This window comes from Homalodisca vitripennis, chromosome 4 (assembly GCF_021130785.1).
Source record: "Homalodisca vitripennis isolate AUS2020 chromosome 4, UT_GWSS_2.1, whole genome shotgun sequence".
Taxonomy (NCBI): domain Eukaryota; kingdom Metazoa; phylum Arthropoda; class Insecta; order Hemiptera; family Cicadellidae; genus Homalodisca; species Homalodisca vitripennis.
Genome location: NC_060210.1, coordinates 14,883,352 through 14,911,103, shown reverse-complemented (window position 1 = coordinate 14,911,103; position 27,752 = coordinate 14,883,352). Strand labels below are relative to the sequence as shown.

The 27,752-nt window shown below is 34.6% G+C and overlaps 1 protein-coding gene across 1 annotated transcript; it reads left to right on the top strand.

Annotated features, from left to right (window-relative positions):
• The first annotated feature begins 8,469 nt into the window (after positions 1-8,469).
• LOC124358969 (calcineurin B homologous protein 1-like) lies at positions 8,470-26,671 on the top strand. The gene is made up of 4 exons (XM_046811257.1): positions 8,470-8,703; positions 16,172-16,438; positions 18,477-18,570; positions 25,208-26,671. The coding sequence occupies exons 1-4, from the start codon at positions 8,637-8,639 to the stop codon at positions 25,350-25,352; spliced, it is 573 nt and encodes a 190-aa protein (XP_046667213.1). The 5' UTR covers positions 8,470-8,636; the 3' UTR covers positions 25,353-26,671.
• Positions 26,672-27,752: the final 1,081 nt, after the last annotated feature.

Below are 27,752 nucleotides of genomic sequence, written 5' to 3'. Positions count from 1 at the left end.
TTCAATGTAACTGGAGGACAAGAATTTTGAATAAACGTAAACGTTATGTGAGCTGATTTATTTTCTTTAATTTTGATTCTCCATGTCTTAAACCAATTAGCAATTGCATCTAAGCTCTGTTGTAAGTAATGAGATGCTCGAACACAATCTTTATGGACTGACAAAATTGCAGTATCACCTGCGAAAGTTGCAATTTGAGTATGTTCATTTTTTGGGAGGTCAGCGGTATATAGTAAGTACAAAAATGGACCAAGTACACTTCCTTGAGGAACTCCGGATTCTATTAAATGCAGCTGAGTAAGAACATCATGGTATTTTATTTGAAAAGATGCGACTTTAATATTGAAAAAACAGAGTGAGGCAAAAACTTCTTAACTTTGTATAATAGACCAGTATGCCACGCCTTATCAAACGCTTGACTGACATCTAGAAAGGTAGCCGAACAATAACTTTTATTTTCTAATCACTCCCAGCCTGTAGCCACTTTGGCAGAACATTGCAAACAACCAATAAAGTAGTCTATTGCATTTTCTATATCCTCAACACTTTTCAACTAAGTGTTCAAATTCAGATTTTCATCTAATGAATCACGAAATCTAACCCAGTTAGTAAATTTGTTATGTAACATTTGACTTGACTTTTTTTAAATACTTCTGTGCCTAAATTAAGTATAATTTCAGGGCTTTATTCAGGAAAGCCAAAACTTGGGGCACTTGGGAGACCTACCACGAGGCTCTTGCACTGTACAACCGCAAGGTTCGTACGGCTAAGAGGCTAGCCTGGAAGAAGCTCTGCACCGATACCGATAGTGTGCAGGGTTGTGCAAGGCTACAAAAGCTACTAGCGAAGAATCCCATCTCGCCGCTTGGTAGTCTCAAGGACGATCAAGGTGTTTACATTACTGAACCGGAAGGAGTTCTAAAAGTTATGATGGGAACACACTTCCCGGACTGTATTGTTCTTGAGAGTAATCAACCACCCGACAGTGAGGGGAGACATGCGGGCCGCGCCACCCATTTGCAGTGGAGTCTGGCGCACCGTATTGTGACCTTCAGAAGGGTTGAATGGGCGATCAACTCTTTAAGTCCTTACATAGCTCCTGGGGGTGACGGGGTGAGACCGGTTTGCTTGCAGCGGGGGTTGAATATTCTCCTTTCCCCAGCTGTGCAGACTGTTGAGAGCCTCCGTGGCTCTCAGGTGCATCCCACTATCCTGGAGAGTGTCCAGAGTAGTGTTTATACCGAAGCAGGGGAGGGCTGGCATGGATCGGCCGAAGTCTTTCAGTCCGATATGCCTGTCCTCCTTTCTTCTTAAAACCATGAAGAAAATGGTTGCCAGGTTTGTTTGGGAGGGAGCTCTTTTGGAGCGACCTCTACATCCTAGCCAGCATGCCTACACTCCAGGAAGGTCATGCGACTCGGCCCTGCATCAATTGGTATGCAGGATTGAGACGCTGGCGGCAAAAGAGGTAGCCATAGGTGTCTTTCTAGACATCGAAGAAGCCTTTGACAATACAGCCTCTCAGGCGATTATCAATGCGGTCTCAAGACGTGGTGATGATGGTCAGGTATGTGACTGGATAAGGGCCTTGCTCACGGACAGGATTGTTGTCACAACCTTCATGGGAGCAAGTGACTATGAGGGGCTGTCCGCAGGGCGGAGTCCTCTCTCCTCTTCTATGGAACCAGGTTGTGGATGACCTGCTAAATTCTTTGAATAGCATCGGTGTCTTTGCACAGGTGTACGCATATGATATTGTGGTTCTTGTGAGTAGCAAGTTCAACACAAAAATCACGGAACTGACCAATGGTGCTCTGAACATAGTGGTAAATTGGTGCGATGGGGTTGGCCTCACTGTCAACCACACCAAGGCTGCTGTGGTTGCCTTCAGGAGGCGACCAGCTCGATAGTGTACCAGGAGGCGACAGATGGAGGGCATTGGTCCCTTTCTATTCAAAGGCTCTCCCGTTGAGCTGAAGTCTGAGGTCAAGTACCTGGGCGTGATCCTGGATAGGGTTCTAAACTGGGGACCTCATCTAGAAAGGGTCATTGCCAGGGGGAAATGGTCTCTAATGCAATGCAGACGTGTGATAGATGGGCCCTGGGGACTGAAGCCGAGGCTCTTGTACTGGCTTTATGTTTCCGTGGTCAGACCTGCACTAATTTACGGAGCTGTCGTCTGGTGGCCAAAAACGGAGGCCAAGACGGTGGTAGCTCGTCTGGCGGGTAACCAAAGGATAGCCTGCCTTGCTATCACTGGGGCTTTTCCTAGTGCGCCAGGCGCGGCTCTGGCTGCAGCGGTGGGCACTGCAGAATTAGCACCCTGATACAGGAGGATGCTCTGCACATGATCTCTGATCAGATGCCACAAAAGTTTTCCTTTGACAAACCCTTTAGGATTATTGTACCCTCTAGGGATGATTGGTAAGAGGGAAGGAACCCTCTTCCACCAACGGAGCTCGAATGGTTCACAGACGGCTATAAAACAAAAAGCGGCACAGGCGCTGGAATTCTGGGAGTGAGACCATGTAGGGAGCCTATGGGTCCGTATCCGACAGTCTTTCAAGCGGAGGTCGCAGCTATTATGGAATGTGCTCGTGAGAATCTTCGTCTGCGATATAGGAGCAAGACGATTAATATTTTCACGGACAGTCAGGCAGCGCTGATGGCGCTGGACTCTTGCGTGATCAAATCCAAACTGGTTTGGGATTGCTATCAGGCCGTTTCCTCCCTTGCCAGAATCAACAATGTAACCGTTTGTTGGGTTCCTGGTCATGAGGGGATTCTTGGGAACGAAAGAGCTGATGCCCTGGCCAACCATGGCTCAGCGACAATTATGACGGGCCCTCAACCGTTCTGCGGTTTCAAGGTGTGAATCCTCTAGGGTTGTCTCGAAATGGATTCGCGCGGAGCATGAGAGAAGGTGGAGGTTGCATCCGGGTTTGAGAATGAGTAGAATGGTATTACAGTCACCTTCCTTCAGGGTGGCTTCGGACCTTCTCTCATTAAACAGATCAATGTCTTCTCAGGTTATTGGTCTCATTACGGGGCATGGTCACCTGAGGAAGCATCTTCACAGAGTCGGCATCCTTCAGGAGGATCCACTCTGTAGAAGGTGTAATGAGCAGGAGGAAACTGCTGAGTACCTGCTTTTTGATTGCCCCGCAATAGCAAGAGAGCCGTATGCCATCTCTGGTAGTTTGGACAGGGGTGGTGAATTTACCCAGGATGACTTGATAGGTTATTTTCGGCGGTTTGTGGAACTGCTGAAATTGTAGACTGGTGGGCCTCATGGTGTGTTTCCGGGGTGCGCAAAAAGCCCTTGAGGCTTAAGTGCATGGCTGTAGGCCGCCCCAAGGGGGAAAAAGTATAATTTGCGAATGATCAGAAGATAGATCAAGGCAGGATTTGATATCTGTGTAGTTTTGATTAATATCTTTTGTAACAAAAAAATCTAACAAATCTGGAATTTTTCTCATATCAGATGGCCAGTATGTAGGTTCACCCATTGAAAGATAATTGTAATGATTATCATTTAGAACCTTTAATAGTTCTCGTCCTCTTAGAGTGGCCAAACGAGAATCCCATTCTGGGTGAAATACAACTTTTAACTCATAAATCTGTATATTTTTTACGTACTACTATTCACAAATAGTAACTCATCTACCCATCAATTAAGACAGGACGTCCACTATTATAATACAAGGAATAATAAATGTATTGATAAATTTTTTTATACTGTTGAAATCTCAAAAATAGTTATGTTGTACTAGGTGTGAAAATGTTCAACTAAGTCCCTTTAGAAATAGCAGAACTAATTATAAATTCAAGAATCAGTTTTATTGGCTTTTGGTTAATTTACCATTTTATTGTATTCCGAAATTCTTTGAATCCAAAGAACTGTCAATGTGATATTTTATTAGATGTTTGTTGTGTTGGATTAAGTTATAGATTGACCTTTTGCTATAGTTACCACAGTTGGTCTAAATTACAAAATGACAAAAGTCTTTCTTTTAAGAGTTCTTTTTCGATTTTCTATCTTCTATTCTTTGCTGACTTTGTTTTAAGTTATTAATATTATTTAATATAGCAGATTTGACTTTGTGTATTGCTTGAATGAAAATAGCTTAATGAAAATAAAATTATTATTTATTTATTTATACTATAATGACATATTTTTTTAGAACAGTACATTGAGTCAATTCTTGGAGATCAATAAATATTTTTATGAATCATGAGGTACATAAAAGTACCGAAGTTTAGTTTGACAAAATTCTTTTCGGTGTAGTAGGGATTGTAATAGGAACCTAATGAACACATATTGGAGCGTGAGACTTGGGACGAAGTGTGCAATTCAGAATGTGCATAAGAAGCATATAACACCTTAACTAACATTATAACTTCTACATGGACTTAGAATTTCCTTACGTTAGAGCTCACAAGAGATGTTTTTTTAAGAACACAATGCCCCAAAACCAAGACGCAAGACAGAAGAATTCCTAAAACGCTCAATAAGAATATATATTAAGAGATACTCCCAAAAACAAGAATATAGCAAGTAAAAAGAAGAAAACATACGATCTTCATCTAAAAAAATGAAAGAAAAGGTCAAAGTGTAGACTTTATTAATAACTCAAAAGACAAGTCCAAATCAATCTGGAGAGGTATTAACGGGGAAAGACGCAACAAAGATGCGGAGAAGCAGCCCATTCAGCTTACAATAGATGGGACTCTGCCAGAAGATCCGATAGAAATTGTGGAACAGCCTAACACATTTTTTTGTAAACGCGGCAGAGAGAATTATTGAACCAATCCCAAATAAAAATGCACTGGCAAATACCCCTCGACCATTAATACAAGATAATCTAGTACTCTGGCCAACTTGTTATCAAGAAGCTTACAATGTTATCTAAACCTTAAAAACAAAAAAATATGTTAGCTTTGATGAAATCTCACTTGTAAACATTAATAAATCCTTAGGTGAAAGAATTGATCCGTCAAAATTAAAAGAAGCCAAAGTTAACCCTAAGTACAAACAAGGGGGCGCAGTACAAGAAAAAAACTTTAGGCCTATGATCACTTCTACCCACTTTTGCCAAAGTAATTTAAAGTAGCAATTACCTGACTTATGACTCTACTGACAAGAAACAACCTCTTACCTAAAGAACGGCATGGCTTCGAAGCTGGGAGATCAACAACTGCAATTACAAATATATAGTAGAATAACTTATCCAAGCCATTGAAGAAGGAGATACCACCACTGCAATATTTTTGACTGTAGTAAAGCGTTTGATTGCATCAATCATGAAATTCTAATAAAAATAACTTGAGAACATAGGAGGAATTCGAGACCTATCAGAACAGTGGTTCAAAAGCTATTTAACTTCAAGAACACAAGTAGTGGAGATAAACTCAAATAATAAAGGAGTAATCAGTAAAATCACTTCTAAACCACTAAGCATGAAAAGAAGAGTTCCACAAGGATCAGTGTTGGAACCAATATTGTACATTATATTAATTTGTGAATAATAGTGATTTCCCACATTACATTAGTGACTATTGACAACTCTTATATACGCAGATGACACTGCACTCCTTTTAAAAAACAAACTACCTACCTTAAGATTTATAAATAGCATCATACATTACAATGGGTATGGTTTCACAGTATTGCTAAAATAATGAATTGGTATTAAATAAAAAAGAAAAGTCAGCAGCTATTTATAGGCAGGAAAAGGAAGATATCTCAGGGCTGCCAGATGTAATGAGAGTTAAGAAAGTCAAATATATGGGTGTATACATAGATTATGCTTTATCTCTCATCCTCCAGAAGAAAGCAATCTGGATACTGCCAGGATTGGGATCCCGAAACTCATTCATTTCAAGATTGTGCATTTCATCGGTGTAAAATACTCAGTTCAGCCCTATATATGTCCCAACGACTAAAACAAATTAGTGATTAAAAAGTGACAAGATCTGTGTACTTTGCTCTATTTGACACACAATGAAGGTATGGTCTGATAGTCTGGGGCAGTTCTTCTAAGACAAACTTGCAATTGCAAAGAGTTCTCATCCTCCAGAAGAAAGCAATCTGGATACTGCCAGGATTGGGACCCATTTCATGCATTTCAATATTGCACATTTTGACTGTGGTAGCACATTTCATTGACGAGAGTGCTCTATGCTTACAAACAAAACCTGAGCAACAGCACTGACCTCCACGGGTACAACACCAGAGCTGCCAACAACTACACTCTGCAAGCCCACAGATTGACGATCTTTGAGAAACAACTAACATACATCGATGCTAAGTTCCTGAATATTTCTACCAGAGGAAGTGAAGAGGGCCAGTGCTGCTGAAATAAAGAACGGACTTACCAAGTGGCTTCTTGACAGATCCTACTACACTACTGAGGAATTTGAGAACTGAAGATGACAATAATAACTTGAAGCTTAATACAAATAAGCTGTGACTTAACCATAATTACAAATATAATTTTTTTTCTTTTTTTTCAACTAAATATTATATGTGACGCCAAAACTGTATGTAAAAGTACCTATGCTGCTTCTTTGTATGAGAGTGTCCTTCCAAATAGGCTGAGTTGGTGAGTTGGCAGTGTGAAATCAGCAACATGGTGAGTATTGTGCTAGTGCATGTCTCTTTACCTGAGTTGTGCTGTATTGACAGCACGTAAAATCACTATTAATCAGGAATGTGAAATGATACTACTGTGAGGACCCTTGGCTTTTTGAAGGCATCTCGACAGCTTTCTCGTGAGTTGATATTTGCTAAGTATCAGATTGCTCTTCTTTGTTGTACCAGAATTCAAACTAGATCAAGTCACTACAAATATTAAATATATTTCTTTTCCTTAATAGCTCGAATAAGAAAATAGAGTAAGGTTACATAGACTTGTTGTATTACATCTGCTTGAATTTTTGGAAATTATTCCTGTTGTGCCCAAAGCACTGGCCCTTTAAAAATCAGAGTATGTATCAGAACTCTAAAATTCTTTATTGACAGACAGAATATCAATGAAAATAGCGTCAATAATAATATGTGTAAGTATGTGTAACCAAATTAAGGTTTATTACTTTTTAAATCCCCTAATGGGTAATTAATAAACCTTAATTTAGATTGTTAATTACCCATTAGGCGGTTAAAAATAAGCTAATACAATGAAATATAAAAACAAGTCAGACTAATTAATGTAGAACTAAAGTTTTTGCTATTGCTAAAAAAAATAAAGATTACACAGGTGGCCTTTTACCTGAGATTAAACTAGTCTGATCAGAGCAGTCAACAAAGTCCCTGACGCTGTAATAGGCCCACTGCACCAATAGTCGCTCGACCTTCCTCTCAAAACACGGATTTTTTTACAATCATAGAGTCTAGAATATCATTGTAAATTCTAATGCCGCTGACTAACAAATGTCTTTCAAGAGAGCTAGTTTTATGGGTAAGAATGGTAATGCTATTGCAGTGACGAAGGTTGTGACGGTGTTGGGGTATGATGTTTTTTGATAACGTCGAGGTTTTTGTGAACAAATGTCACACATTTCAAGATATAAACTGATAGGAATGTTAGAACTTTAGCCTTCCTAATAAGTGAATTACATGATGTTCTTCTTCCCAAAAACCAATCTTAACACCTTTTTTCTGGATTTTGAAAACTAATTTTATGCGTACACTTTTGCATATTCAAACAACTACTGTAGATATTAGAAAGGAGTAGATCAGGCGATCAGCTCATAGTAAGCAGCCAAGGTTACTTTGGTATCTGCAAACTTAGATATTCTTATAAAGAGAACTCGTGCGCCTAGTTTCTTACAGACGAGCTCAATATGATCATGGAAGCTTAATTACTTGTCAATCTGAATGTGAGGAACTTTAATGCAAATCACAAGACCAAATCTCTTTATCCCCCAAACGGTATGTAATCTGTTCCAAATCCTGAGTATTCATCTTCACCCCAATGCAAGTTTAATTACAAATTATTATTCAAATGGTGCCTTCAACCAACCTAGCTACCAGCACAATAATTAATTATTAATAGTATACAAGATACCATTGACAATATTCCTATATATAAGTAGAAGGTTCCATAATACAGTATGTAACTAATCCTCACTCACATTATACATAATTCTGTAAATACAGGTTTTCTCTGATCGTTAGGTTCGATTATATGGGAGGCCATTGCAAATTTGTAAATAAAAATGGGAATTTCTGTTATTATTCACTACATTAGAAATTTAAAATGTTAAAACCATAGAAATAATTCCATAAAAATACATAAAAGCTTTGTGGTTAAGGTTGTACCTTAAGGTTCTATAATGAACTCCTTAATAAAAAGTCCTATTATATGCAGTATAGCGATTTTCGTCTTACTGGTCATCATTACTCTTTGCAACTGATAGATTTGTCCTTTTGTGGGTTAATCTTAGGTCGTGTCCTTGTCGGCTTGTCATCGTGACGTACGGTGGTCAAGGCCTGTCAACTGTCATTTCGCAAGTTCTTTATGCTGTAAGGTTAACTGACAGAAGTAAACAATTTAGTTGACAATATTTATTCAAGTTTAGATGTTTAAAGTTTTATAAAAAAAAACAATTTTTATTAAGAAATAGTTCTTAAGATGGGTAATAGAAGCTCTTTACTATTGAGGGAAGAAGAGATTGCACAAATTCAAGAAGAAACTGGTTGTAAGTATGGCTAGGGTTAAATTGTTTTTCTTTTGATTTTGAATAAGTTATATGGTATACATTCATTTACGAACCTAAACCACAATCGCTTGTAATGTAATAATAGTAATTTTGTTTATAATTAATCCAAAACAATGTAAAATGACTTGCATGGTAGTGGTATTTGAGTAATGGTCACAACGACAGTGTCTATGAACTTAATTATTTGTGATACAAGCTGCGAGACACGCTTATCCTTCAAATGGTAAGGAGTAAGTTTTTTACCGCTTTATTTGTTGCATTTAATAAATACAGGTATATAATTTTAACTCTTCATTAAATCATTAGGGTAGGGTACGATAAGCGGACCCGGTTTTTTATATCGAAGAATGTAATCATCGATACCTAATATTCGCATCTCAAATCCTAGACTATCAATTGATATAAAAGTATCTATAGTCTTCAATGACAATCATATGTTTTAAATTAAAATATGGAATTAATATTTACAGTAATGAAATAAATTATTATAAGCAAAATTATGAAAACTGAAAACGACAATATTTGCTCCACTCACAGTTACAGTTGTTTCTTTCCCACAAATTTCACATAATGGATTTTTCGGTACGAGTCCAACTTGTTGAAGCCACCTAAACATGTCATATCATCTTTCAAAGCAATGTCGTGTAGTTTTCTAAAATTGACTGTCATTTTTAATAATCAAATGTTACTTATATGTAAAATTGAAATATTACCTTACGTATATTATTTGAAAGTGTTTACAGCTGTTGATATAGATTATTTAAGTTATTTGTTCAAAATAATTAATTAATATCGATTGATTTTATCGGTGGTTATGATTAAGTAATATCGTTTGCCAATTTCGATATAAAAAACCGGGTCCGCTTATCGTACCCTACTCAATCATTACTTTTTAGACATAAAAACATAGCTGAACTATACCATAATATTATAACATACCTATACCGTAATTCGGTTTGTTATTATTCGGTAGCTTAGATAATCAGAAATATCGACGATTCAATTGTCGTGGTGGCTGCTTATCATACTGCAGCCATAAATAGCAGTTTTTATGATAAAGTATAATACCATAACGAAAAAAAAAACTTTTTCAATTAATTTTGACAATTTTAACTAATACGTTTGTATATTATTCAAATGGCTTATATATCATAGCTGCAATAAGCATCCAACACTCGAGTGATCGTTAATATCAAATCATCAACTAGAACAATTTAAATACTGTTAGACATGTTTTTTTTACCCTTTTAAGTAGTTATAACTGTTAAGTAGTTGTAACTGCCAAAACTTAGTATACAGAAATTTGTATTATTTTCTATAATCTAAAATGCATATATTTCTTTGACATATAAAACTATAGCTTCACTATAATACAAGCTTAAAAGTCTATGTAACGTAATTTGAAATAAGTAGTTGTAGCAAGGATTCTTTACTCATGAATATTGATGATTCGATATTATCGATCACTCGAGTGTTGGATGCTTATTATAATGCAGCTAGTTTTTATATCATAGCCAATGTCAGTCTTCTGTTCTTATATCCTTGTTGGTGGATGACCAAGGTTTCAAACCAGTAGTCGGTTAATTTTTAGATCTCCAGACTAGGTACTGTTCCATCATTTAAAAAGTAGATCCAGTTTTATACCATTGTGGTCTACAGTTCAGTACTAGGCCACCAATTCAGTTGAATATAATATCAATCTAAAACTCTTGTTTGAAGTTTGTTTTTGATGATGGAAGCATGGTGAAGGAAACAGGATTTTTCAGATATTTCATATAGTTCAGAGATACAGAAAATCAGTAACACCACTATAAGTAACACAAACCTATCAGGCTGCGGTATAATAAGAGGCCACCACCACAATAGAATCATATAGTATATCCTTAAAAACAGTAAAAAATAATTAAATGTTAAAGTGTTTTGTTTGTTACATTTTATAGGTACATTAAAGAGATAGTTTTTATATAACATAATTCGTGTCAACATTTTTGTTTATATAGTTTAGATAATCATTAAAATATGATTCTATTGTGGTGGTGGCCTCTTATTATACTGTAGTCACCTATTGATGTATCAATTACACTAAAATAATTTAAAAAACAATAATATGAAATATATTGTTAACATCTTAATTATCTACAACTATAAAATATAACTTTTTTCTAGAAGCTGATCCCATTTAAAGCCTTATTCTGCCCATCCTCATGGGCCACTGGCCTGTGCGAGGATCTTATCAAACAGAATAAGGGGAGCATTGATACAGTATAAGGTTGATGGTACTGATAAAAAGTGCAACCATCACAGACAGTATTCGAACCTGTGCTATCTCTAAATCAGACGCAAAGTCCGTCTTAGAACGCCTGGCCATCTGCACTCTCAAATATTTTTATATTGTACATTTTTACAGCTGTAAAAACATTTTGAATATTATTTGTAAGCTCATATTATGACATATTGAAAAACTATTTTAATGTAGGTATTTATCAGGAGTGGCAATCAGAAACAAACACTATTTTCTACACACTGTAGACTGCCATTTTTATATAAATAGAGATTATTTTTTTACCAAAATATTTAGGATGCAAAGACCTTTAAAAATACATGATTGTTTTTGTATTTTTTTAACATGGGATCTTCTGTTTTTGGGACACCCTATATTTTTATAGAGTTTAAATTATTTTAAACAAATTCTTTGGCGTTGATTTAATGGCGAATCTGTTCAAACTAAATATCTGCAGTTAGCCGTTTTACCACCAGACGTTTGAAACGGGTGGTCTGAATCGTCAATGTCTGTAGCATATTTCCAAAGACATATTCTAATCTGGATTCATAATAATTGATGTCTTGATTGCAGCAACTATAATCGTCTAAGATGCCAATAATTACTTCACAATTTTCTTTAACTGAAAAATTAGATTGAAATAGAATAATTTAAATGTAACTTTTTGCTTATTTCAAGTAGTTTTACAATTAAATGCAGAACCCGAAATAAGATAACTGGTATCATTCATGTCAGTGCCAAATTATCTAAAAATTTACAATTGTTCCACAATAATACATAGGTTAGGCCTATTAAAGGTACTATACATATTACGTTACAACTTTATAGCCAATTGTTTATTTAATTGGATTTACAAACTATTATTAACCTATACATTTTTGATGCTGCTATTAATTAATTAATACCAATGATTTATTAGTATCAGTTATGATACAACACGAAAGGGAAAATGATACATTTAATCTATTTGCTACAACAGATGAGTAGGCTAGAACAGCGGTTCCCAAATTCTAACGAGTTGAGGACCCCCTGAAAATAACTCAAACCATTGGGGACCCCTAAAAGTAATTTTGAATGTATGGTAAGTGGGTATTTAATAATAACTTAAACAAACGGATATATATGTACTATTGTATATATATATTATATATATATAAATATATATATATAAAATATATATTATATATATATATATAATCATAATGTACTTGTAATATATTTATATTATTTATACTTACTGGATATATACCAACGATGGATACAGCATAAACTGAAAAGTAATTATTGCACTCTTGTGTTTACCATTATTATCCAATATTTTTTTTAAAAGTATTAAAAACAAATGCCAAAAAACGTTCGTTTTGCCTACTAGGAAACAAATTAAGTGGGCACACATTAAATTTAAAAAAGATGAAATTTTATTTTACATTACATAATTTTATGTTACATAATTTAAATTGTTATCAATTTAATTTTATATATTATGAATTGTTTTAAAAGATTTTTTTTCACTTTTTTATATGATTTTGATTAGTCCTAGTGTGAAAGATGAAATCTATCTTTTTTGTCCAGAATTTCTTTCATATCAGGTCGCAAGTTTGAGACCTTTTAAACGAAAAATCGTCATGCACATTGAGACGATTCCGATATTTGTTTTTCATTATAGCATAATGTGGAGAACGCCCTGTTCACATTTGTATGTTGTGCAAAATTGTATTAAATGTTTTAAGGCTTTTAAAAGCTAACTCCATGTGGTCTCGCTGCACTATCAACCCAAAACTCCATGAGTGTTTCGTCCTTGTAGGTACTTTTAAGGGTGCCATTGCTTGATAAATCAATGGAGTTGGTCTTGTTTCTTTTTCAATTAAATTTAGTTCTTCAATGTCCATAGTAGTAAAGGGATCTCTTATCCAACTGTTTCTTAGAATCTGGTTCTGGAAAATACTCTTTCAATGATGTTGCTCTAAAAGTCTTAAGGTGGGCCGATATTTCTTCTCTGACATTTTTCTGATAACTGCTCCTGGTTAGATTCTAAAAACATTTGTAGTAATCGGAAGTTTGTAAATGATTTTTTTTTAACTCTTTCTGGACCAAAGTTCAAATTTTTGTTTCATTGCTGCAATCTTGTCCTCCACTCTGAATATATCCCACATAAAAATCCTTGCAAAACTTAAATTTAATTCATTTTAAGTGTCCAAAAAAATATCTGATAGGTAAGCAACCTTACATAGCCCAATTAAAATCGTTCAGTTGATTAGAAAATTGTGTTTCCAGGAGAAAAACACGAACCTCATCTCTGAGTTCAAAAAACCGCTCAAGTACCTATTCCCCGAGAGAGCCACCTAATCTCGGTGTGTAACAAGAGCTTGAATATGCTCCACTCTGCATGTCTCTGCATAACGCTTCAAACAGCCTGGATTGTAGGGGCGTGATTTAATGAAATTAATTATCTTAACAACTTCATCACAGGTAGTCTTAAGTGTTACTGGCATATCTTTCGCTGCCAGTGCTTCCCTGTGGATGCAAACAATGAGTCCATTGGACATGTGGTGCGACTTTTTGTAATATGCCCAATAATCCTGTTTTGTAGCCAGACATAGCTCCAGCACCATCACTTGTAATAGAAGAAACACATTTTATCCCACTTAATATTGTGTTGGGAAAAAAAACTTATCAATAGCATTAAAAATATCTTCACCTTTTGTATGCATAAGTTCACAAGAGAACAAAAAATCTTCATAACATTGATGTTCGAAAATAAATCTGACAAAAACTAGCATAGTAGCTTTCTTGGATATATCCGTGCTTTCATCTATTTGCAAGGCAAACATGTCGCTATTAGATATTTTCATAAATAAATTGTATTGGATATTTTCAGACATATCTGTTATTCGCCTTTGAACTGTATTGTTCGATAATGGAATTGAGCTGATCATTTTAGCTGCTTGATCTCCAAGCACAATTCTGCACATTTTTACAGCAGCAGGGATAATAAGTTCTTCTGCTATTGTGTGTGCCTTGCCAGAAGTTGCAATAAGCTCAGCAACCTGGGGTAAGAAGCTAATGTTGCATTTTCATTTGACATTTAGACCTACAATACCTTTTTTAATTATATTTTTAGATTTTTTTAACTCGTCTAGCTTTAGGTTGAAAAACTTCTACTGACTTAGTTTTAGATTCAGGATGTTTTGTTTCAAGGTGACGTCGCAATTTAGCAGGTTTCATGCCTTCATTTGACAAAAACTTCTAAACAAATAACGCAAATTGTGGCTTTGGATTATCTTCAGTACCATATAATATGTAAAACCTAATTCCAAATATTCATTATTGTATTTTCTTATTTTTTTTTTTTACTGGTACCTAATTTTTTACTCACGCTTCTTAAGCTAGTACAGGGCTGTTCACAGCTGGGCACTTCATCGACCATAAGCAGTAGCTACATGAAGGATGCTCTTCCTTTTTCCACGTCAGATATTGGCCTTTTTAACTTGGCACTAATTAACCAACGATCATTGTTACTTTTGGTTACTAAACACTAAACTAAACCGACAACTATTATTAAATAAACAACTGTTGTTACATAAATGCAATTATCAACAGACAACAACACTGAGTACCACTGAACGACAACACAGTACAACTGAATCTATTTCTGAGAGATCACGTGAGCGACTGCGAGTGTCGGCGACGGCGCGTAGTGGGGAGCAGGGTCAATGCCATGGCTGACAAACCGGTTAGGAGCGGTTTCGCTGGAGTGGGGGAAATGTATATCAGCGTCATTCTCCGCTCACTCTCGTACTATCGCTCCGTCACTCGCCCAGTAATGATGTCTCTATAAGCTTGTCACAGTTCACATTATGGACTTACAATAAACTACGCTGATCGTATTTACTCGCATACCTAAAATATCTGTTTAGTGTTATATTTTAACACTTTAAAAAAAATCAAAATTATAGAATAAACTTTTAATAGAAAGTTTTTTTTTATTTTATTTTATACCACCTCGCTGCGGACCCCCTTAACGAGCTTTGCGGACCCCTAGGGGTCCGCGACCACCTTTGTGGGAACCGCTGGGCTAGAAACCCTACTCATCTGTTATTTATATTGTTTCTGTGAAAATATTAAATAAACTCAAGACAGTTTCATAGAATAATACCCTACCATAAACGTAGCATATTTTACTACATAATAAATAATTTCCATGACAATTAAAAATATAGGTATTTTACAATCTTGATAACCTTAAACAATCACATGTTTATCATTATTTGTTATTTTATGTTAAATTATCCAATGCATTTGATGTTAGGTTTTACTTGAGCTATCACCTTACCTCAATTTATAATTTTTATTATTTTGTGGTGTTTTGTTACTTTTATGCGTATTACAGCATTTCCCAATTGTTTAAGAGTGCAGAGTACGATAAGCGAACCTGGTTTTTATATTGCTTATTACGATCATCGATACTTTTTATATCGAATAACAGAACTATCAATCGATATAAACTTATCTAAAATACTAAGTCACATGTTTCAAATGAATAAAAATAGTTCAAACAATTACGTAATACCATAAATAATAAAGGAACCATAACCATTAATCAAATGATAAAATTAAGACAGGTGACAGGAAAAATGTCATTTAAATAATAAAGAAAATGTAGCAATAAAACAAACATTTTGAAACCGAGAAAGACACAGTAAATCATCTTTAAGTGTTATTTTGTTTAGTTTTCTAAAGTTAACTATCTTTTTTATTTAAAAGAAGTTACTTTTAGAACAAATTTTGCTTAGAATATGAAAATATGTATACAGTTGGTACAGATGATTTAGTTATTATTCAAATTAATTACTATTGGTTTATTATATCGATCTGTATAATAATTAAATACCGTTTGATTATTTCAATATAAACACCAGGTCAGCTTATCGCACTCTACCTGTTTAGCACATTCAATAATTTTTATTCTTGTTATCATTTAGATTATTACTATTGTACATTTATCAATCTTTGAGTTGCCATTATCAGTCATTCATCAACATGTCTGATTTCTTTTTATTTTTAGTATTTCGTTTTAGTTCTTTTATTGTATTTTGTAAAATCGTATTTTTAAATTAGCATTTATTATCAATTATTATCATCAACATTTTCATGTTATTGTTGTAGTTACTCCAAACCAAATCGAACGTCTGTATTCGAGGTTCACCAGTCTGGACAGAGGTGACTGCGGGACATTGAGTCGTGAAGACTTTCTGCGCATTCCAGAGTTGGCAATCAATCCACTGGGGGATAGGATTGTACATGCCTTTTTTGATGACGATTCGGGCAGTGACCGCGTCAACTTCAGGCAGTTCATGCAAGTGCTAGCTAGGTTTCGACCAATAAAGAAAATGAAGGATAATAAGCTCAATTCAAGAGAGCAAAAACTGAAGTGTGAGTTGTTTATAAAGATTTTTTATTTTACAGTAACTATAGCATTTAATCCCCATGAGAATTTGATACTCCAAAGCAAGACAGCATTGTTCAAAACCTCCAAAGGGTCAACTTTCATTCTGCATTTCCAGTAGAAAAGAATGTTCCATTTTGAAACACGGTCAATTCCTTAATAGTGAAAATACGGTGTTCATTCTTACATTTAAGAAATGTAGTTTTAAATGACAACTTAAAATATGTTTACAATACAAAAACTATAATTGGAAACTAACTTAGGGGGTATTTAAGTCTACTTCTTTGTTATTGGTGCCTTGATCACCTCAAATAATTTAATAGTAGAAGAACAAAACCATGATAAGATATCAAACTGAACAAAATTGTACTTCTATGTAATTAATGGTTTCTTTTTTTTAGGAAAAATGTTTGATCTAACCTCAACAAAGTTGCTTTGCAACTACTCGTATCATTGTTACAACGTACACTATGTGTCGCATAACTGAGTAAGGATACAACATTTAAAATCTATAGCTCATTTCATTCTATAGGTGTCCAGGTAGACGAACAGACAGTCATAAAGAAATTTTTACATCTCCCTGACAGAAAAAAATACAAATTGCGTTTGTCTACAGAGTGATTGACTTTAATGGCACGAAGCCAATTTCCATGGTTGGATAAGCACCATTATAGATCTCATTCTTGTCTATGTAGAAATGAAGTTTCATTATTATTGACTTTTCACTCTTATTATTTCGATCAATATTATTTCTTTCTCTTTACTGTATGAATAAATAATACAGGTCCCAAATGGTTATGGAACACAAGATTGCACTGAAATTAAATTTCATTGACTTTTATGATTGATTTTTCTATGAATACAAGTCTACACACATACACTAAAAATTATGTTGTTTTATGTTGGGGTAGTAATGCTACATGTTTTAATATGTCATATGTTAAAATCTCATAGTAATTAGTTTGTTTAGAAATTAATTTATTCTGCTTTTTTCTCGTTGCAACCATGGTTACCTATAAGAACAACGTAAAAATATTCTCTAACGCTCAACCAAATCCTGGGGATTGTACCATCATCAAACTCATTGTTGTGTATAAAGAAATTTAATATTATATATCATTTGCAATTTTTTTACGTACTCTTATAAGTACATGGAAAAATAATTACAGGGGTCTTCGGTTTTAGTTGAGAAATAAGTTTATAAAATAATAGATATTAAAAAAAATTAAAACAACTTTGTGCTGATTAAATGTTAGACATATCATATTGTACTATTTATATAGCCTCAACAAAATTAAATAAATTTGCACAGTATAGTACAGTTTTCATGCTAATCGATCCTTTTGTAAGAATGGATTTATAGAGGGTGTCCCGTAACTCTCTGGATAAAGGTATACCACGCTCAGGTCGAGACAAATATATTTCACCATTTATGAACATGGGTCTCCGATGCTTAGTTTCCCATATGCCTGTCTGTATGTGTTTTTTTATAAAAAAATTAATATGTTAAAAACTAATAAATTAAATTATACCACATTAATTTTGGCTCAAACGTTTATAATAACAAAGCCAATTACTGAAAAGAATATCATGAAATTATCTTTAGTATTTTCAAAATCGCGGCCATTAAAACTTTAAACTTTGAATATCTTACAAACTAGCATTTTTCTCAAGAAATGCAAGAATAACAGTTTTTAGAGGATTTTATCACAAATGTAATGACACAAAAATTATTTAAACTGAATAATTAATAATTACAGCAGATCGTCTGTGACAAGATATAGCCCACATTGAGGTTCTCAGCGTTTTTGTACTGTAGCCAACAGTACAAAAACTGAATAAACGGCAAGCATTGGAGACCCATGTTCATATGGTGAAATATGTTTGTGTTGACTTGAGTAATAACGTGGTATGCTTTTGTCCAGAGAGTTACGAGACACCCTGTATATTTGTTTAGTGAATAAAATATTGAATTGTAACTAACTATAAGTTTTTTATGGTATTGATAGCTGTGCTTTGTTACAGTTGCCTTTAAAATGTACGACTTAGACAACGATGATATGATATCAAGAGATGAGCTGTTGGCTATCCTGCACATGATGGTGGGCGCAAACATCAGGTGAGTTCAATGAGTTTCCTGTTTTGTAATTATTACATTTTGAACCCTATGCACTCAAAGGCAGTATTTATAATTTGCCCTTTTAGCTTGTATAGCCAGCTCTAATGGCCACTGCCATTTTGTCAGAAGCTCGAATTAATATTTGCCGTAATGTTATCTCAGGTTGTATGTCCCGCTGTACTGGCCAAGATATAATACATCCATAGCTTGTAAGGGCAGCACCACAGGCCACTAAACATAACAGTTGGTTTCTAATGTTCTCTTGGTTTTATAATGAATGGTGAGTGCTGAAACCTATCGAGCATCTTTATTTTAAAGTAATTTTTAAGTAAACAGTAAATTTTAAATTAGACTATAATTTTCCTCTAAACATTGACTGTGCAAATAAGACAAATGATGCGTAGTGGGCCTATACACTGAAGTGATAGAAATCTAGAAAATTTTACCAGAAGATATGTGCTAACTATTCTTGACTTACGAATAGGTATTTATTTTTAAAAGTTTTATTCCATAAAAATATGTAAAGACTGAGAAAAATGTAAAATAGTTCATGTCTGAGTATAACATAACTATAAAGTCCTACTTTATAACATTTTATTTACATATTTTATTGTTGTTAACAATATACATATGAGTTAAATTTCCCAAATGTATGTTTTATCTTTGTATTAAAAGATTCAATAAAAATCAATTTAAAATTATTTTTCATTTCTTCTATAAACATTTTAAATTACTATGCAAACAACACGGAGGAAATTGAAAAATAATTTCGATCTGGGAAGGCAAACAACAAATATGGCCGCAGAGGTACCAATGAAAGTAGTGCGGCCGTCTGTACTGACCATACGAGTTGCGAGGACAAATTACGGCAAAACTAACCGGCTGTCTGCAACCTTGTTGCTGGCCTTTCGAGCGCAAGGGGGTAAGGAATAAAAAGTCATAATTATCACTACTGAAGGGCACAATAGTGGTGTCTCATCTTTACATTACACTCGCATTGTCAGATTTTTAGCCAAAGTGTTAAGTTGTTTTTTACATTGAGATTTCTGTGACTTTGACTTTTGTCAACCTTTGTCTTTGATAGACAACAGACAACATTCTTTATTTACAAATTCGTGGAGAAATGTTACATTGTCATTAAACTAATAATACAAATTTATATTTACAATGTCAAGTTAAGTGTTAGGTTAAGTAGTTTTGTATTGGTCTTCAGTTCTCATCATATACAAAATACTCTTCAGTAGTTTACAAGATATTTTGTAACAGCCACTTTTTTACTTCACTTGCTTTACACTTCTTGAGGTCTTCTGGTAAGTGATTCCACAGCCTTATTCCCATGTATGAGGGCTTCTCCTCAAACAGAGCCAGTCTGTGGATGAAAAGGAGGGAGGGATTTTCAAAATTTACCTATAATGTTAAAGAGGATAGTTTTTCCAAATTTGTGTAATATTTGAAATTTAATTTGATTATTAATAACACAATAAAGCCATCTCAGTTTTAAACATGTTAACAAACGCCTGCAATAATTACCAAACAATTTGAAACACATAAAAAAATAAAACAAATGTAATTCTTGGCAGAAAATATGCTACAAAATTTATATCTTGAAATTTTAAAGCAAAATTTTCAGTACTTTTTTGAGCTAAAAACACAACTTGTGTTTTAATTGCAACTGCTTCAGGTTTTACAATTTTCTTTAGTTAACAATTCAATCACATTGACTCGTCCCCTTTGTTTTCTACATGAGTTATATTATAAGCAATGTGCATGATTTTCTGTATATGTTTTAAATAAAAGTCATTTTGTGTAATTTTGAGTTTTTGTAAAAATTAAAATTAATATGGCTAAAAGCCTGTTATATGTGCATTAAAAAATAAAAATTGTTTTTATAGAAACACATAAATTCCAAATGTTTTGTTTATTTTGAAATGGATTTGAAAAATGTTTTACAATCGTCTGATTTTGACTTTTAAAATGAGCAATTTTTTGTGTCGGATTCATAACTTGCAAAATATACAGATTGCAGAAATGTGTAACATTTTAAGATTTCAGTGTATTCCGTGCAATTTTTAAACAATCTAGCGAGTCTTTGCACAAAAATATTTAAAATTTGCTCGCTACTCAAGGAAGTTCTGATTGTCACCTCTAAGGTTAAACTTATGTAATCAGAAATCCAGATTCTAAACTGTGTATCATCCATTCAACACGTGTCCAGGGACCGTAGCGGAGTTACTACCTAAACTTCCATTGTTTTCTGAAATTATGATTGTCTTATCTATTTTAATAGCTTTGTTATGTTACGTTCGCAATTGTTGGATTATGACTCAATCTTCCTCTGTTTGAATTCATTTGGTAATCTAAATGTCAGTCCAAATTTTGTAGATTAACATCATGCCACTCATATAATAAATACTATTTGTTTTTCCAGCAGACAATATTGTAACTAAACATTCGTATTTATTTGGTTTTTAATGTTATATATCAATATTGGACACTTTGTGAATAAAAAACAGATGAGTTTGTCAGTCCATTATATTAATAAAAGTAGTTCACCAAAGAAATAGACAGAATTTCTGGATATTATAATTGGATATTATCATGTATTTTATATTTTTGTTTTTCATATTCATTGGATTTTTCAATTTATTGTGAGAATTAGATTCAGTGCATATGACAAAGATTTTGAAAAGATAACAGCATAGTTATGATTATGTATTATTATTGTATATAAATAAAAACAGAAACTAGATTTACTAGTAAGGAAGAAAATCCAAAAACATTAGCTTAATGCAGTATAATGTAAAAGTAATTTCCATTTACATTTGCCTTGCTTCAGTCTATTGGTATTTCCAGTGTATTTAAGTGTCTTTTATGAATACACTGTGTATAAATATATGTGAATTAAAGAGCAGCTGATATATATATATATATATATATATATATACACTGTATGCAGAAAATAAATGCTCAGAGGCTTCTTTAAACAATAGAAGAAAATGTTTTGTTTTTATTCTTACATTATATACACTGTTTGTACCTTTTTGACCTCAACAAAATTTATTATTATTGCTCTTTTAGGAATACAATTAATGTTATGCAATACATTAATTTCAATAAACGACAGTGTAGAGCAAATATCTGATTAATATAACTATCTCCAAAAAAAGTTGTTGACAAATGTTTGTAATTCTCAGTAAAGAGTTAATTTTAGAGAGCACTATGTTATTTTTAGACACTTCAAGTTGTAATTTATTACTATACTACACAATATTGTTGTATTGATTAAAGGATTTATATGAAGTCTTTTTCTTCTATTGTATATATATATATATAGAGAGAGAGAGAGAGAGACAGAGACAATTAGACAATTTCTTTATTTATCCTGCCACAGTTTAGACCTACGGTCCAATCTCCCACTGTGACAGGCCAATAATACATATATTACCATATATAAAGCGAGTTGTGACTGTTACATATTCAACAACAATAACAAAATTATTAATATGTTAATTGTATTACTTTCACTATTATGACTATGAAATACTTTGATAAATATTACACTCTATCATACAGATAGTTTATACAACAATGTAAAGGTTAAAGTAAACATTTATTAATATTAAGCTATTTAAGTTTAAACACTACTATTTCACTACTTTCTTACAAATATTTCCATAATCTAAAGACAATTATATTAAATACTTTGATAAATATTACACTCTATGGTACTGATAGTTTATACAACAATGTAAAGGTTAAAGTTACACATTGTTTATCATAATTAAGGTGTTTAAGTTTTAACAATTACATTGAGATTTCCTACTTTCATTGTTCATATCTTTTCACAAGATTACATTTGACCTTTTTCAAGAAATTTTTGATACTGGTACTATCTTTAATACTATTATCTAGGTTATTTAACAATCTTATTGACTGAGTGTGAAATGCCTTGCCATACACAACAGTTCTGTGTATTGGAAACCTGTAAAATTGTACTACAGAGAGAGAGAGAGAGAAGCCCAGCGGTCCCTCCTCCACCCCTGGTTTAAGTCGGAGACTTATTCACCAGGCCGCTTTCCTGAGTTCCTCTTGAGCCTTCCTCTTGATTACTCTTGATCCTCTTCCGGGCACTCTTGTTGTGCCTATCCAACACACCTCTCCCCTCACCTAGCACTTATGTACTAGGATCATCGGAATTTTGAATTCTTCTTGTTTTTATCAGCCTATGTTCTTATGCTCCTCTTCAAGCTGTTTGCTGTCTTCCGGCATTTTCTAGGTCATGCTTCTTACTCCCTATCCGTCTACACATACGTGAAAACTCCAGTGCTGATACTTTACTTCTAAGAAAGTTTATCTTTTCCCAAGCCCACATCTTCCGTCGGAGGAGTTCCTTCAAATCTCTCCGTTCTTCTTCGTAGAACCAGCACTCCATCAGCACATGCTGAGATGTCTCCAGCTCTCCGCAGTGGGTGCAGCGGTCATCTTCCACGAGGTTAAAGCTCTTCAGTTTGGCCTTAAAGTTGCCATGTCCACTCACGAACTGTGTGGTGTAGTGGTCCGTCTCCCAGTGCACCTTCTTCCTGATCCTCACATCCGGGACGAACGCAAATGTCTCTCTTCCTTTAGTGCTTCTTTCCCACAACCTCTGCCATTCGTCAAGTGTTTCTTCTCTTCTAATCCCCCTGCTCTCCCCGCTGTCTAACCCTTCCTCCTTGTCCCTTCTTCGCTTGATTCTTTCTTCTACCATCAGGTCTAGCGGGATCACTCCGGCAATCACTCTCACAGCTTCGTGGGATATTGTGCTGTAACCCTTGATCACTCCTAATAGCATCTTCCTCTGCAGGCTCATCAGCTTCGACCTCTCTCTTCGTCCTCTCATTCTTTGCCCCCACATTTCACAGCCGTACAGGACCATGGGCTCCAGCGCTCCGATGTACAGTCTCCTTAAGTTTTCACACTTCATTCCATGATTTTTTTTTGCCAGTCCTTTCAATTTTCCAAAGGCTTTCATAGACTTGTCGATCACCTGGTCATAATGCCCTGCAAACTTCATCCTGCTTCCCACTACTACTCCTAGATATTTTGTCTCGTTCGAGCACCGGATTGTCACATCTCCCATGTTCACACGGATAAACCTTTCAACTAACTTTCCTTTGAGTAATACCATCACAGTCTTCTCCTTCGAGAACGTCATCTTCCTTTCTTCTCCCCATCCTGTAATAAGCTCTAGGGCTCTTGTCGCCTTCCCCATGAGATCTGGGCTCGTGTTGGACTTCACCAGCAGCAGTCCGTCATCCGCATAAGCTCTCGCCGAAATACCCTCCTCAAATGGCAGCCGTAGGAACCCATCGAACAGGATATTCCAGAACAGAGGGCCCACCACTGATCCTTGGGGGCAGCCTTTTGTGATGCTCTTGCTCACCTCACCGTTGCCAGCTCTCAGCGTCACTGTCCTCCCCCTAAAGTAGTCCCTCACCAGACGGTAGATGTTGTTGGGGCATCGCCATCTTACCAGCACCCTCAGGATCTCTGGCCACCAAGCGGAGTCGAACGCTCCGGAGATGTCCAGGAACAATCCAACGACGTATTTTTCCTCAGATTCTTCTACCTCTCTTCTCATGTCCAGCAATGCATCGACTGTTCCCACACCTTCCGTGAAACCATACTGAGCAGCATTCGTCCTATTTTCTCTCTCCATCCAATCCTTCATCCTCTTCACGACCAGTCTTTCCCCTAACTTTCCCAACACGGGTAGGAGGGTCACCGGCCTGTAGGATTTGACTTTGCTCGGGTCTTTATCTTCGCTTTTCAAGAATACTTTCACTATTCCTTTCTTCCAGACGTCCGGAAAGGGAGAGAGGGAGGGAGGGAGAGAGAGAGGGAGAGGGAGAGGGAGGGAGGGAGAGAGAGAGAGAGAGAGGACATTCAATGGGGCAGACATCAGTGGGAACCAGAAGATCTCTTTTGATGAATTCCGCAAGGCTCTTGATTTATTTCTGCAAGGCCTTTTTAAGTTGATATGAAATAGAAACTGTCAATGAGATGTAGAAAATAAAGTTTTGTTTTTATACGTTTTAGTGTGGAGCAGCTGACATCAACAGCAGAGATAAGGAAAAATGAGACAGACATCAAAAGAGACCAGACAATCTTATTTAATGAATTCTGGAAGGCTATTGGTTTGTTTTTGCAAGGACTAAGCAAATATGAAACAAAAACTGTCAATGAGGTGTAGAAAATAGTTTTGTTTTGTTTGTTTTTGTCCTGTTCAGTGAGGAGCAGCTGACATCAATAGCGGAAAGAACCATCAATGAGGCTGACATCAATGGAGACCAGATGATCTCATTGAATGAATTCTGCAAGGCTCTTGATTTGTTTCTGCAAGACCTTTTAAGCGGATATGAAACATAAACTGTTAGTGAGGTGTAGAAAATAGTTTTGTTTTGTTTGTTTTTGTCTTGTCCAGTGAGAAGCAGCTGACATCAATAGCGGAGAAAATCATCAATGAGGCCGACATCAATGGAGACCAGATGGTCTCATTCAATGAATTCTGCAAGGCTCTTGATTTGTTTCTGCAAGGCCTTTTAAGCGGATATGAAACAAACTGTCAATGAGGATAGAAAATTTTTGTTTTGTTTAGTGAGGAGCAGCTTACATCCATCGCGGAGAGAACGATCAACGAGGCAGACATCAACGGGGACCAGATGATCTCTTTCGACGAATTCTGCAAGGCCCTTGATAGGACAGATGTCGAACAGAAAATGTCAATTAGGTTTCTTAATTAACATCACCAATCAACTATAAGACAAATGTTACCATAGCTTTAAATTTAGGAAATTGTTAATCGCCGCCAACTAAAAGCTTTTAAATTTTTTTATGAAGTCTAAGGAGAATTTTGTTATATGTTGATAAAATGCGTACAAATAGTGTCATCTTGATGGCTCAAAGCTCTTTTTGAACCTAATGTTAATGCAAAATATAGAGATTTTGCCTGTCATAATTAAATTTGGTTTTTTGTCTTCATTTAAGCCAAAACTCAATGTCTGAGTATTCAATGTAACAACTATGAAAATATGCACTAATTTTACATATCATAATTCTTGTTAAATAATACAAAATGCATAAAACTTTACTTATATATATATAGTTAAAGTATCTAAAAATTTAAATTACTCATATATCAAAAATACACATATATATATAATAAAAAATTAGAGAAACCCTCAACAAAATTTATTATTATTGCTCCTTTAGAAATACAATTAATGTTATGCAATACATTAATTTCAATAAACGACAGTGTAGAGCAAATATCTGATTAATATAACTATCTCCAAAAAAAGTTGTTGACAAATGTTTGTAATTCTCAGTAAAGAGTTAATTTTAGAGAGCACTATGTTATTTTTAGACACTTTAAGTTGTAATTCATTATTATACTACACAATAGTGTTGTATTGATTTTATCACACCCCACTATAATAGAATTGTTTTATTGGATTTTCTTTGTCATGCATTTAAATCTTTCAATGGGCATAAAATCATTTTAATGTTCATAAAATATAAAGACCTATTACAAAAAAAACATAATATTTTAACTGTACATAATCGTTGTTGGAATAATGGGTACTTTACTGTAAAATTATCGGAACTGTTACTAAGCATTTAGCCTGAAACGTTCTATAAGAGAGAAAAAGTAAGTTTACTGTATTATATCATTAAATGTAACAAGGCTCAATTTTTCCAAAGTATTGAAACATTTAATACACATTTGGTTGAAACAATGTTTGAAATAAGTGATTGAATTTAACTGGGGTCTATTAAAAGTGGATAAAATATATTGTCAATAATTTTAGATTTTGGTCCCAGTTTCATATACTAGACTGGATTAATACGGAAAACAACTAATTTTTAATACACCAAATTGTCTACATTTAATTTAGTATATTATCTGTAGTTGCAGGTATTTTTAGTTTCATCTTTTTTCCACAGTTTAAATTTTAAATTATTCTATGCAGCCTTTAGATTGCTTACGATAAGCATACCTTTATTTTTATATAGTCATATTGTTATATTTTTGCATTTAAATAAATGAGTTATTACCACTCTCAGCATTATAATTTGTGTTGTTATAATACCGTGTCTCAGCTTAGTTATAACCCTTTTACAATGTTGTTATTTAGGAGGGGACAGGATGACCAGCAAAGTTGTGTATTGTAGAGATTTCATATACATTTCACACAAATATTTAATGTTAAGTGTAATTTACTGCAGGTCTTGCATCTTATTTTTAGACATGTCTCCTAGCTACAGCCTCAATCTGGTCTTCTCCTAGTTTCATAACTCAAATCGCCAGTTCTTTAGTTCCTAATATTTTAATCCAGATCCTACCTACTGACTTACAGCCTCAGTCTGGTCATGTCCCTAGTTTCTAAACTCAAATCTGCAGTTCTTTAGTTCTCAATATTTTAATCCAGATCCTACCTACTGACTTACAGCCTCAGTCTGGTCATGTCCCTAGTTTCTAAACTCAAATCTGCAGTTCTTTAGTTCTCAATATTTGATTCCAGATCCTAGCTACTGACTTCCAGTCTCAGTCTGGTCATGTCCCTAGTTTCTAGACTCAAATCTGCAGTTCTTTAGTTCTCAATATTTGAATCCAGATCCTACGTACTGACTTACAGCCTCAGCCTGATCTTGTCCCTAGTTTCTAGACTCAAATCTGCAGTTCTTTGGTTCTCAATATTTGAATCCAATCAATCATCAATCAATCAAAGAGAACTTTATTCATATACATCGAGTACAGAATATGTGTCAATATGTATGTAAAAATTTTATCTAGTTTAAAACATAGATCAAGATAAAAATGTCATGTCCAGTTTAAAAATTCCTCGATGGAGTAAAACGTCCTGTCAGCAAGCCATGCACTGAGATTCCTCTTCAACGCTGACTCTCTTGTTATACTCTTGAGGTGTCTTGGTAGGAGATTGTAAAATTTTGCACCTGCATAAGATGGTTTCTTGGTAGTCATGGTGAGTCGATGAGGTTGTAAGACGAAGTCTGTCACATTGCGGGTTCCATATGAATGAATTTCGCCCAGTCTATTGTAATCAGTGTTAAATACATGTAGAATGGTTTGTTGTATGTAAAGAGCCACCACTGTCTGAATTCCAAGGTCTTTGAAAGCA

What these genes read in the sequence shown, in the direction of transcription:
- LOC124358969 (XM_046811257.1), top strand. Translation starts at nt 8,637, where the DNA reads ATGGGTAATAGAAGCTCTTTACTATTGAGGGAAGAAGAGATTGCACAA. An exon ending in AAGAGAGCAAAAACTGAAGT is followed by an intron (nt 16,439 to 18,476) that starts GTGAGTTGTTTA and finishes GCTTTGTTACAG; the next exon opens with TTGCCTTTAAAATGTACGAC. An exon ending in ATGGTGGGCGCAAACATCAG is followed by an intron (nt 18,571 to 25,207) that starts GTGAGTTCAATG and finishes TGTTTTGTTTAG; the next exon opens with TGAGGAGCAGCTTACATCCA.